Raw genomic sequence first — 13761 nt, 5'->3', positions numbered from 1 at the left:
CTCTCTGTAATCTTCTTTTCTTCCCCCACCTCAAAAAGGCATTGTTATTAAAACAGTTAGCATCTTGCAGCTTCCAGTGATGAAATATGTGGGGACCCTACATTTAACTACTTGCTTGGTTTTGTCACGGGAAAGCTCAGCTGTTTCTGGAAACTGGACATCTGTAACTTGTGTGAAGTTGGGCAAAATTCCATAATCTGCAAGTTTTTGAGGGGAAGGTTTAGACTGGAGAGTCCTGCTATTTTTCCCATGGTGTGAGTGTGAGGTGCCAGCAGTTTCAGCCTGTCGCACACAGCAGGAGGAAGGAGAGATGTGCTGTGCCGTATGCGACAGACCACAGTTGTGCACAGATGGAAAAAATCTGTGCTTCTCACCCAGCTGCTTAAGGATTTTCGATTCAGTGCTGCTGCTTTAGTCTTTGGAGATCAAAATAATGCTTCAAACTGAATTACTGTAAACTGCTGTGGCATGCAGCAACCTGTAGAAGTGCTCTCTCTGAGCTCATAAGACGTGCTGCCGTCATTTCTAGAATCAAGAGAAAATCAATACTTTACAGGGAACGAAATCTTACTTTTAAAAAGGAATGATGGGTTATCTAAGGCAGTCAGTACTCTGTTTTCTTGCTGGGTTAGCACTTTCAGATCTTGGGCTACTGTTATGTATGCACGCCGAGGGTTGGCTCTGTGAAATGTGTAAGAGAGCGGAGGGGGAGAAGTGCGGGGGTTTTAGTCTGCATCCAGAATTGTAACTAAGACCCATCTGTCCTAATTATCTTGAAATGAGGGGCAGCTTCTTCCTGTGCCATATTCTGTCCCATTTAATTCAGTGACAAAGCTGTTACATGTTGGACTGGCTTCTGGTATATATAAACAGGAGGAGGACTGTTTGCAAGTTAATGCAGCAATGACAGATGAGGAGATCGTGCAACACCTGGCTGTAGGTTTTAGCAAAATCCCTGCTGGTTATATTAGGTGCAGTTCTCCCCGTGGACTTCACTTGGGCCAGACTTCCTCCTGCAATGTTTTGGGCAAAGGTCACTACCCAGCTCTGCTAGTTCAGAAACACATTTTTCCCATTTTTGTCTACCATCTACCTGAATAGAGCAAGTAAATATGCTTGCTAGCACTGATTGAAGCAGCTGCAGAACCTAGAAGGCTTTACAGACAATCTTGTATACATGACTGTATCAATAACAACAGGACCACTTTTGAAATATAAGATAGCACCTCCTCTGCTCAGTCATCTCCAGGTTCCTTATATCATACTCCCTGGCATAACATACCTGTGGTTTCTCATTCCCCATTCTCTCAAGCACTTAAAAGCCAGATTCTAAGAGCTTAGTGCAGATTCACTAACCTTAAATTACCAGCACTGTTTGCTCTTACCCTGATTCTGCCTCTGCACTGGAAGTGAGCCCCCTCTCATCTGTCCTAGAGGCAAGAAACACAAAAGCTGCTCTGGTTGCCTCAGGTTGAAGTCTGCAGGCGTAATGTTTGGAGCAGAAGGACATTCTCCTTCTGCAACACCAGGGCTTTTAAGGAACCAGAGGGCCATTAAAGAGCATTTTGGAATAAGATCCCCAGTCCCTGGAACCCAGTGGGAACCAAGAGCTGCCAGTTTCAGGCCCAGCTGTGCGGTGTGTTACATGTGTAATAGTCTAGAGAGAAGTTTGCCAAGGTCAGGTAAGCAGATACGTGTGGAACAAGATTTATTTCAAAGGACTAAATCAGAAATTTAAAGCTTAACCATAGCAGCACTATGCACACACTATGTCTGTCCTAGGGTTTTATCACTTCTAGTTTTCCTTTTTGATTCTCTCGTGTTTTGGGCTTACTGTCCCCTTGAAGGTCACCTGCATCTACCTTTGGGAACATATTTGGTATTTCACTGGAGACATCCAAATGGCTTCTTATTGTTCCAAACGAAGACACTTACCTGCCTGCTTTACTAAACATATGTTTCAGTGCAGGTGGCTAAGCCCACTGGGGTATTGCAATGTTAAATCACTGTGATAGCTGACAGAATGAGTCTTTCATCTTCCATTTAGTGTAAGATTTTGCTTTGGTTTTGGGGTGTTTTTTGCAAGGATAAGTATCTTCTGGTGCGAGACTGTTGATATCAGAGCTACTGAAACATTTTGCTTTAGTAACTTCTAGACTTTGCTTCCTTAGGTACCTGTTGTTTTGGGGGTTTTTGGGGGGTACATTTGAGGCAAAGGAGGAGAGGGGAATTCTTCCGTTTACTGTCTAAGAATTTTAAGACTTTATATTGCCACCCATTGCAGAAGGATTGGAGAAATAAGTGAAATAACTATGTAAATACCCATATAAAACAAGTAACACTGGCAAAAACCATAGAGGACCCTTGCACAGGAGTTTTGAGGAGGGGTGGTTCTTGCCTTGGTCCGGCAAGCAAAGTGAATAAAGAGCAGAACAGCTTCTTAATGTTTGGATGTTGGGATCATGCTTTGTATATGTCCTCATTTCAGAACACTGGTTATTTACAACATGTGGTGCCAGTGGTCCCTATGGCCCCACACAAAGCCAATGCAATGATGCCTACAGGAACTCCAAGCTCAGCGTGACTGTAGGAGCTGAAGGGATTCTCCAAGGCATTCAGATCTGGAGAGTACCAGCTACCAACACATACAGGTAAGGAAACCCTCTCTGATTGTCGTGGTGTGTCTTTGTGTTTGAAACTTACCCAAGCTGCAGATACATACTGGATATTTATGAAGTGTTGCCTTCAGAAGTTTGGCCAGAACTACTGGGGGTTTTACTTCTCCTTGATCCTGTGTTTTCCAATGTCTCCAGTCTCAGATTTGTTCTCTGGAAGATGCAACTTTTTTGGTGAAAGAGAGAAGAAAAGAAAGAGAAGCAACTATCTGAGGCAGGCACATCTTTAGCCTAAATGGTTACAGGTTGTGAGAGCTGTATCAGTAGCTGAAAATGAAGCATTTTGACCTCCCCAGATGAAGAGGAATATATATCCTACATGTCGTTCATTGAGTTCTGGGATCAGAATGAGTTTTTCCCACTCTTCACCTGGCATAGGAGGCACAATCATATGTCAGCGTTTCTCAAGGGACAGCTTGCATCAACCTCTGCTCAGCATTTTCACTTTTTTGAATCTAGACATGGCAAGTTGAGCCTGTAAGCCTGGCTTACCACTGTAAAATTGATTTTGGAAGCCAGCCACCTAAAAGGTAGGCTGTGTGATACTGAGGGTTCTAATGCTTAAATCCCTCGGTGGAGTTATTTTCCAAGAGAGATGATCAGATACAGTTCAATGCTACTTAATCAGATTTTCACCAATCATTTTTTTCTTTTTGCTCTTGCTGGAGAAAGAAGTACAATCGAATTGTAGTTCACTGTATCTGAATGGTAACATGAAGCCATTACGTGCATCAGTTTGTAAAGCAGAACTGTCATTTTGAATCAGTGACTGTCTAGTGGTAGGTTTTTATGCAACATTCCATATTGAAACCAATGATGGTATCATGGATTTCAAAGCAGAACATTCCACTGAAGGCTTTGAACAAATTTCAGTTAAAATTTACTGGTCCCATCTTTTTCTTTTTGTTGAAAAAGAATGTTAATATTGAGGCTAGATGTCAGTCTCTAACAGAGGCCTAGTGCAAAGCAGTTTTGAGAAACTTGCTAGGCTAGGCATAAGTTCTGCCTGAGTGCCTATTACCACAAGGATTGATGGTAATGAAAAAAGCATTAATGATATTTTACCCAGCTATCAACAATGAGATGCCTGAGGTGAACAGAATTTTTCAGGACCAGCATTCAGTAAATACGATTTTAAAGTACAGCCCAAAAGAGAACAGGCAATAAACTTACAACATTGTCATTTCTTTAATATCAGAGTCCAAGAAGAGCCAGAATTGCCATGCAACTGTAGGCTGATTTTTGCTACACAATACAAACCAGGGGCCCTGCAGGGAGGATCTGTCTATTTAAGTCCTATAGATGACCTAACAGACTTTAAGGTTTTGTATAGATAATAAATGTATAATGTCATGTGTAACATATATATAAATGGCTGACATTTCTCTTCTGCACCTCTTAAGGCTATAGTAGAAAATTCACAGCCTGGGGAAAGAAAGAGGCAATTGTGGGCTTAAATTAACTTGACATCTTCCTGATTCTGGTCTGCTGAAGGGGCAGCAGAGTCCCCCAGTATAGCATAGCCCTAGGAAAATGTCAAGTTGCAATATCAATTTTAGGGCTTCCCAGAGTCTGGACTCACTGCCTGTATTTAGCTCTCCCCTGCAGGCCTGCTGCAGTGTGGGTCCTGTAAGTCAGCCTGATAGCGTTGCTGATATACCTGACCTGGAGATAAATCCTCCAGCTGGCTGCTGGGCTCTTAAGAAAGCTGCTGTTATGCCATATCAGTGTGTTTTACACTATGTAATGTACACTCCTGATAATTCCATTAAAAAATTGCATAAAAAGGATATTGATTTTGTGAGCATGAGGCAGAATACACATTATTAAAATACAAGCAGCTCACCTGTGCGTAAAACTCTACTAGCACAAGCCAACCACACCCAGAAAACCCCACCATCTGTGAGGGTCTGGATAGGCTGCCACACACTGTAGTACCCACATTTGAAAACTGGAGTCTTACACGCTCTGGTTTGCTCACATGGGACTGCACATTATGTAACAATAAAGGTAGACATTCTATAGGAGTATTTTTCCTTCCAGATTTCCTTCTGAAGTCTTCAGAAGGAATTCTAAGGATTCAGAACGTCTAGTCATCTAGGCCTATGAGAGAAGTGTACTGTAATAAATTACATGTTATCATCCATTATCCAACTTCTTTCCATTTTTAAAGGAAGAGTCTCTGGTTCATTTTGCTGAGCAACCCATTTGTTGTCGCTTCCACTGTCCTCTCTTTTCTATGACCCCTTCTTCCAAGGTGGCACAAGAACACAGCCCAGTGGAGTGCAAAAAGTTGTCCTTCTAAGTCAGCCAGCCTAGGCACTGCATGTTCTCATACTCTCAAAACTAGCTCCAGTACGTTTCCATAACCTGGATGTTATGGTGGATGTTCTTCTCTAGCCCTGGTTTGCACAGCCAGTGCACTCTGCTCATCCTGATCCCTAAGGGTGTGATTTTCTTTTTCAGTTCCTAGAAGTGTTATAGTAAAAGAAAAGGAGGAAGACAGTGGGAGGTATTCTGTGTTCCTAGTGTATCTACTCAGGGTGCTCTGAGTCTTTCTTCAGGGCCAATATGGTAAAATGGGTTGCTCCTGTAAATGAAAGTTGTGCCTAATGAAAGGGGTCCTGTTAAAGATTGAAGTCAAGATAACCTGTCTCTTTAAATAGTGACACCCATTTTGAATAGTAAATGACATTCACCTCGATCTACTGGTTTTTATTTGTTTGCAGACTTTGAATGAGGCCAAACTGGGTTCTCCTGAACTTCCTGACGTCATTGCTTGTGTGCAAAATCTGTTCTTACACAGAATAATAGGGCCCCTACTTGCAGCCAATTAGCCCTGCCAGCTTGCTGTGCCTGGTAGTGCACCTCATTAGCCATTACAAAATTCTACAGAAAATCAGCTCAGTGTTCACATTCATGCAGCATCTGTTCAGGGTGGCCCAGTGCTGTGTCCATCACTTTTTTTTGCTGGCTCCAGTACAGCCTTACTAAGGACTGATTGCTCTGGTTATCAGCAGTGGCATGAACATAATCATATCACATTGCAAGGATCTAATATGCTTTATGAGACACTTGTTACTCCGTAGTTTTTCAACATCAGGACTGCTCCATGCTGGCTGCCTCAGAGCAGTGTCACAAGGTGAGTTCCTCCTGCTAATCATCAAGACAAGTTGCTGGCTGGAAGTGAGCTGACTGCCCAACCTGTTCAGGGTCCTCACTCACAATGGGCACTGCTGGTTTGCTCTGCTTGTGGCCTGTTTGCACAGAGAACTGTGCTGGGCAAAGACCAGACAGGTGCTAAAGGAAAGGAGGTGCTAAAGCAGAGCACCTAAACTGTGACTGGTAGGAAGCCAAGAACTTTTGTGTTCTCAGCCCTGCAATCATTGGTTTCATGCTCCAGGTGGACTTTTGCTCTCACGGAAATAACTGCAAACCTACTAATGCCAGTGGAGAATCACCTGCTTATTTCAGATCTAAAATGAGCTTGCTGTACCATCACTCACTTGCTCAGAAAGCTGAATAACTGTGTTTCGTTTCAGCAGAGATGTATGTTTTATCATGACCTTTATAAAGTGCTTTGAAATCCTCTGTTAAAAGCCGCTTCAAATATGTAAATTGCTAGAAAGGAAGAGGGAGGAGCTGAGCAATACTGCGGTACAGCCAAATCTTTGGGTACCTCAACAACAGCAAGCATCTCTGAATCCTGACTGCTTGAAATAAAAATCCCAGAGCAGCCTGTAGGCAACCTGTCCACTCCTGGCTGGAGACAGTAAGACATTCCTGGTGACCGTGAGTTTAGGCAGGGAACTTTTGCCTTGTTTGTTTTCTGCAGGTAGTGTCATCTCCATCTACTCTTCTGTATTCCTCTGGTCCTGGGAATAAGAGAGCTGTTTTCCATCTGGTCCATGCTACCAGGACCAGTTATACAGTCTGCTTTCTCAAATATCCCTCTGTCAATCTCATGCCTAATGTTCTCTTTAGCCATATGTCCTGTTTTCAGTAGTTCTCCTGCTTCTGTTCTTTCTGTTTCTTGCTGCAAACCTCTCAAGGATGTGCCTTCCAGGAAACAAGATGTGTTTCATATATTAAAGTTGGAAACATAAGGACTTGCTCCCTCTGTCCTGAGCAGTGTTTGCCCAAGAATCATGTGAAAGAATCTGTTTTGTAGCTACCCAAGTTCACAGATCCAAGTAGAGCAGAAAACCTCAGTCTTCAAGCTTTGGGTTTAGATCTATTTAGAATGTCAGGTCTTCAGGGCATGGCTCTGTGACACTGTGTTCAGGTGTGCAAAACTCTCAGTGCCCAGAATTGGTTTGTGCTCCCTTCCACCTGTGTGGGACAACTCAGGCACCAGGCTCTTGTTTTGTTTTTTTCCTGCAGCATCTCAGGCTATGGAGCTGCTGGTGGGAAAGGAGGGAAGAACACCATGATGCGGTCCCACGGTGTGTCTGTGTTGGGAATTTTTGACCTCCAGAAGGATGATACTTTGTATATCTTGGTGGGACAGCAAGGAGAAGATGCATGTCCTAGTGTAAGTGATTGGCCTTTGTGTTTTGCCTTAGTCTCTTCTACCAGTCCATGGAGTTTTGTCTGTTCACACAGAATAATGTTGTCCTCAAGGGGCTTGGGTTATATGGTGCAAGGAATAGGTACAGTTTTACTGGGAAAATATGAGTGTGAAAAGATGAAGTACCGTGTCACTGTGCTCACCTCCTCTTCAACATTTGGGCCCCGTTGATAATACACTACAGGTTCCTGACTGATCTGCATATCTCGAACCATCTGTGTGGTGTTTTGGAGAGAAAAGACAGCCCTGCCTTCCTTTTCTCTGGAGATCAGTCTTCAAGGTTGCCTTCACAGGGCTTTGCCCTCGTTCTGCTGTTGAGGCCAGCCCTGCCATTGTCATAGTCCTCTGCAACTCTGGAGACACCCACTTCACAGGGCCTGTTTGCTTATTCTCTGTGTGGGAATAGGAAAGACAAATCACTCACTGCTGGGTCAGTCCTGATTTTTGTGTTACTAGCCAATCCTTGCTGCAAATGTCTTGACAGAAAGGTGCCACTTCCACTGTTCACATGCACAATAATCTATTAATCTTTTAGTATTCTTTGGAGGAAGAGGGAATAGGAGATTCTTGTGGAGAAAACTAAGCATAATCTGATGAAATTTCACCTGCAGGCTTGAATTTACGTGCTGTGAGTTTCTCAGCTGTTAATGGCTGACATCCAAGAGATGAAAGCTTAGCAGTCTGTTACAGCAGAGAAAGGTTGAAGGATATAGACAAGAAAGAGGGGTTCTCAAGGCCAGCTGCTGAAGTAAATAATGTTAAAACTAGAATTACACATATCTGCAAACAAACCATTAATAGAAAGCCTTTTTGAAATGAGAAATTCCCTAACTCAAACTTCCATCTAACGTCTATAAGTAGGACATTCCAGCTGAGTGTAATATATGGACTCATTAAATTGCAGGCCACTGTAATCTTAGTGAGAATTTATTGAGTGCTAATGTAATTCTTTCATTGAAGCAAAGAGATTGCATTGACTTGTAGAGGGGACTTTTACTAGATTGGATTGTAATCAGTTATGTCTTTGCCATGAAGGATTATTTTTTTTGTAATCTAGTGGTTCCTTTGGGTCATTGACTTTGTCGTTTTATTAATCATTCCCACCCAACACCAAATCAATTAAGGAGAAGGAAAAATAGGGAAAAGAGGACTGTTTAGTTCCATAGGCAAGTCTGCATGCACAAAATGGATGCTATTCATTCTCTGGCACAACCTAGGACACATTTTGTGGTCAGCAGAATAATTTGTAATTTGAGGATGTTTTTATCAGGTTCCTCTTCCAAGAGAAACCATATGCATGAAAATAGAAGGAAGCAGAAGGTCAATTCTACTCTAACAACCGTTTATGCATTTTTCCCTAAAAGTGTTTTTGGTTAATAAGTTCCGTGTGCAATATAACAAGATAGTGCTACTGACATAAAACCTGTAAGATAAAATAAATTTAGAAGCAAAGTTTACAACTTGAAAATGCTTACAGCAGAGTCCTGCTTGTCATGCACTTTGGTGTTCCAATTTAAAACCAAAACAATAGTTAGATCATAGTCCTGAAGTACTTATAAATTATGGTTTAATGTTGTGTTTGAAATCAATTAGTGAATCCAGTGATTTGCCTAATATAGAAAGTTCATTGTTTGGTGCTAATTGATGGAGAGGGAAAAATGCTAGTAAGAAATATGAAGCCTTTTTAGAGAGGTATTTTCATTAACATGAGGTGAACATTGCAATCAAACATGGGATTGCTGCTGTTTTGGTTGGCTTTGAACTGGTAATTACAGTAAAATTGCTGCTGCAGCATAAGCATCAGATCAACATCAAAACTTGCTTGGAAGTCCAGATAAATATTGGGTGGCTGTTCTATTTTGAGCTCATTACTAGTGTTCATCCTATGACTGCCGAGGTTAAAGTTAGCTCTGGTATGTGAGCCACCAACAAATCTTAGTTCTGGATAAATACACATTGGTTGCTTGGCCCACTGGAAATGAAATGAAGAAACTCAGGTTCTCTCTATGTCTCTGCCATTTGGTTGTTGTGTGACATGGAACAAGTCACAGCATTGCTGTTACTCTGTTCCCCCCACTTGTGAAATGCAAACAGGTAATGCTAGGAAATATTAGCAGCAAATTCTGCTCTATTTTATATATTAAAAGTTTGTGGAGCTGTTGTACATGGTATTAGATGTCAGCACCGAGCTTGATTCAAAATAATTCTATCAAAAATGGCAACAAATTCTTCTGACAGAGGTTGAAGCCCAAAGCGAGATTCTTCTAGGAGAGTGTTCACTTGGTTCTGCTCACGTAGTTTCACTGGAGGACAATTTCTTGCTTTGGGAGGGTGAAGCATCCCTGAGGCTTCAGAATGTACAAGGACATGGAGATTTCATTCAGACCTGGTCTTCTGTTTGCAGACTAATGATGTTATACAGAAAGTCTGCATTGGAGAGAACAATGTGATTGAAGAAGAGATACGTGTGAACAGAAGTGTCAATGAATGGGCAGGAGGAGGTGGAGGCGGGGGTGGTGCAACTTACATATTTAAGGTATGGAAACATAGTCCTCCATACACCTTCAGCATGAACACATCCTGCCACTGGCCTCAAGTATTGCACCCTGAAATATCTGAAAATCCTTTGTACACATCAGGGAAGGGGGACACAAAGTGAGCTCTGGGTATCCTTAATTTCCGATTGATAGCTGTAGTGATCTGAGCTGGCCCTTCACACTCCTTCAGACTGATGTGCAGTATGGCCACACTTGCTTCAGTGGCTTGTAATTTCCTTTGTGAATGTGAGGTTTGAGTGGGATGTTTTTCAACAGAAACTGAGATGCCGAAGCATAATTCTACAGCAAAGGGCAAATTCTGCAGGACTTTATTCAACTGTGTCATTGTAGAACATAAGGCTTCAGCTATACATTTGGTCTCTACAGTGCAATGACAAGAAAAGTAGAGGATAGACTGTGTGTTTTCTGTTGGCAACCCTATAGCTAAGGGTCACTGATCTTTTTTGTCATGTGCTAGCTGAGACAGTACTCATTCCAAACACTGGTTTCAGGCAGTCCTTTGCCAGAGGAGAAATTATACTGCACTGTATAGAGCAGTGATTCATTTGATGAGAGTCATCACACAGTAACATTACAGGGTTTCTAAGAGCCATCAGCTGAGCAGGTACAATCCATAGAGCTGCTGATGCCACTGTTCCCTGTTGCAGAACTTGGTAGGACTAGTGCTATGCATTAATCTTCTGGATATGAGTGCATAAAAAATGCAATGATAATTTGTGGTGCTGAGCAGTCCTAGATGCCTGCTTGGTGCAAAGTGCAGTAACAACCATGTAGCTGAACTTTTATGTACATACCTGACTCAGCTTGAACACTGCCTTTATTTCTGAATTTGTTAAGATGGAGAATGGAGAACCAGTCCCCTTGATAATTGCAGCAGGAGGTGGTGGCAGGGCCTACAGGGCCAAAAAGGACACATTTCATCCAGAAAGGCTGGAGAATGACTCCTCTATTCCAGGGTTGAATGGAAATTCAGGAGCTGCAGGTAAGGGGAGTTTTTTCTTTTTAAGAAAACCTTTGAGAATATGTGGCACTCCCACATATTCTCCTCACAAGGAGGTGAGGCAAAAATCATGGAAACACAGTTCAGGGGAACATAGAATCAGAAGAGATGCAAATAGGAGGTACCCACAGTGCTGGATACTTGGCATAAATAAGGGTATAAGAGATTGTATAGCCATAGCAATTCTCCCAAAATACCTCTCATAAACAAAGTTGTTTGAATTTTTGATGTGGGAGTTTGCAGCACCAATGTGGCCATCCTGCTCCCTGCACTGTTTTGTGCTGCGTAGACATACTCACAGTTTCCCTGGCTTATGCAGAAAGAGCATAATTGCACCCTGGCTAGAAGTCTCTGTGAAGAGACCTTGGACTGAACAACCAGCAGAGCTGAAAGTGAGTCACTGGTGAGTATGTTGTATGGAGAGCGGGGCTGGGACACGTTTTCACACCCCTTTCACTAAATTCCTTTTGTTCCACTTCAGAACTGACACAGGTGTTTTTTTCAAAAGTATTTTTTTTCAAAGAGAAGGGGAAGGCTCTTTAAACTAGAAATAAGTGGTTGGAGACTAGGCAAGAATATCTTTTTATATTTTCTGTAGAAAATACTTGTCATTGTATGGTAGATGAAAAGAGGCACAGATGGTTAACATGGCAAAAACCCTACAGAAAGGTCACTGTAGCACTGTGTAGCAAGCACATCCCCTCTTCCAACCAAGGCATGAGATTCTCACTTTCAGCTGAAGTGCTTTGAGTAGGTGCTTGTTCTGCAGATCCTTGCAGTGTTTTTTACACAAAAAATAACCCCTACCTGTGCCATTTCTCTTCTCTCAACTGCAGGTGGTGGAGGTGGCTGGAATGATAACACTTCCTTCCTGTGGTCAGGAAAATCCTTGCTGGAAGGTGCTACTGGAGGAAGATCCTGCCCCCAGGCCATGAAGAAGTGGGGGTGGGAGACAAGAGGGGGTTTCGGAGGGGGTGGAGGGGGGTGCTCCTCAGGTGGAGGAGGCGGAGGATATATAGGTAAAGTGGCTTCGTGTTCAAGGTGTCCCTTCCCCTCCTTTAGTGCTAATGATCAGCAAAATGCTGGTAGATAATTCTCCTGTAGCTAGCATATTTAATTGTTATGTAATAGTATGTCTGTGTGTTGCCTTTTTAGCAGTAGATGAACGTATGGCATTTAGTCTTTGAGCAAACGGCCAGATGTCAGTCCTTCATCTGTAATCCTGGCTTTGCACTCTGCAATATGTGACATTAAGACCCTGCTGTGATTCTTGAGCCTTTCATGTTGGGGTGACAGTGCTGAAGAAGGAGGAGCCGTAGGCTGTGTGCTCCCATTGCCAGCACCTGTGTTTGGAGGACTTTGGTCCCGGAGACTGGCAGCCAGACTCTATGCCAGGAGAAAGATGCAGCTTCTACCCTGCCCTGCTGTGGGTGGGCCTTGGTCCTGCACAGGTGTCTCTGGGGGCAGAGGTTCAGGCTGCCAGCCAGGACCCCTCTTAATAACAACAGTGGTGTTGACTTCAGTCAACGAGGAGCTAATTTCATGTGCTGCGGGTCTCAGGACAGCTGTCAGATGGCATTATGTTGATTACAACTGGTGTGGGCCAGATTCAAGATCCCTACTAACCCAAAGTCTCCTGGGCCACATAGTTTCTTCAGCCATCTGCACTGTGGTGGACTCTTTAACCCCTGGTTCTCCACAGCTTAAATTGAGTATTTGGTAGACTAGAAATCCTCAGAGGAAGTAGTGAGTTTAAATGATTAAGTGCATGTTTTGTACCAATGTTATTGTGTAATGCTTCTTTTTCCAACAGAATGCCTTACATGACATTTTTAATTTTGCTGAAGACAATTAAAGAGGAAAACTTTTTTTTGGGGGTGGAGTGGGGGAATCTTTGCATGCTTGTAGTACAAAGTATATGGCTTGTACTGTGCTTCTAATATTTTTTATGCATTGCCCATACTTTTCTTCAGATATGTTCTATATGCTCAAGCACAAATGAGCAACAAATAAATTCCTTCAGTCCCCACTCCTGATGGACTACCCTGCTTTCAGGGTGCAAAGGAGAGGAGGGATAGCAAGTTATTCATTCCCTCTGCTGATGTACTAAATACCTCAGTCAGCAAGGGTACTGAATTTAGCCCTTGAATACTGGTGTTTTCCAGTTTCTTGGCTGCATAAATTTTAAGAAGGGCTTATATGTTTCACAGCATCCAAATGGTTAAAGATGAAGTTTGCACCTTAGTTTGCAACAGTCTGCCCAAAACAGAGCTAATAAATTGATTGTCAAAACTACTGTTATTAAATTGAAGTTTTAAAAATTAAAAGTCCAGTGGTTCATGCAACAACTTGCTAAATATTCCCTATATATTACATACCTTAATGTTTCTCTTTTCTCATTTGGATGATCCCCTAAATATGCTGAAATCATGCATGTTGCAATGTTTATCTGTATTTCATTGCCATTGAGCCTCAGACTGTTAAGGTAACTTCTGGTTTGACATAGGTGGCAATGCTGCAGTGGACAATGACCCAGAGATGGATGGGGAGGATGGTGTGTCCTTTATTAATCCAATTGGTACTTTATATACTCCAGCACTTAAAGGTATTCATATTGTTCAGAAGTTTTCTAGTGGGCTTATTTCATTTTACAAATATTTTGCATCTGTAGGACAGTTTACAACCCTTTGCGTGCAGTTTAGTGTCATGGACATGAGGAGGCAGAAAGATAGCAAAGTACAATGGAGAATAGACAGAAGTAGGAAGAAAGCAGGTAGAGAGAACATCAAGGCTATTAGGAAACACCCCCAACAGTATAGTCTACCAGCCTATAGAATAATTTTTGGCAAGGAAAGTGGTAACAGAACCTCATAATTCAGATCCGTTAGGAAAGAAACAGGCAAAACACCTGACGATTCACTAACAAGCAAGGTCCTTAGAGCATCCCTCAGCAAAGTA

The 13761-nt window shown here is 42.4% G+C and overlaps 1 protein-coding gene across 1 annotated transcript in view; it reads left to right on the top strand.

The window, feature by feature from the left end:
- The window catches only part of ALK (ALK receptor tyrosine kinase), a 225744-nt gene that overhangs the window by 187813 nt on the left and 24170 nt on the right, over positions 1–13761 (top strand). The window contains exons 12-17 of the mRNA XM_018085039.3: positions 2489–2651; positions 7059–7209; positions 9650–9781; positions 10641–10785; positions 11640–11822; positions 13310–13408. Coding sequence (XP_017940528.2) covers positions 2489–2651; positions 7059–7209; positions 9650–9781; positions 10641–10785; positions 11640–11822; positions 13310–13408 — 873 coding nt within the window. The remainder of the gene's footprint in view (positions 1–2488; positions 2652–7058; positions 7210–9649; positions 9782–10640; positions 10786–11639; positions 11823–13309; positions 13409–13761) is intronic.

The sequence above is a fragment of the Manacus vitellinus genome, unplaced genomic scaffold (assembly GCF_001715985.3).
Source record: "Manacus vitellinus isolate BGI_N305 unplaced genomic scaffold, ASM171598v3 scaffold_8_pilon, whole genome shotgun sequence".
In the NCBI taxonomy this organism is placed as follows: domain Eukaryota; kingdom Metazoa; phylum Chordata; class Aves; order Passeriformes; family Pipridae; genus Manacus; species Manacus vitellinus.
Note: the sequence above shows the minus strand (reverse complement) of the source record. Positions and strands in the feature narration are given on the sequence as shown.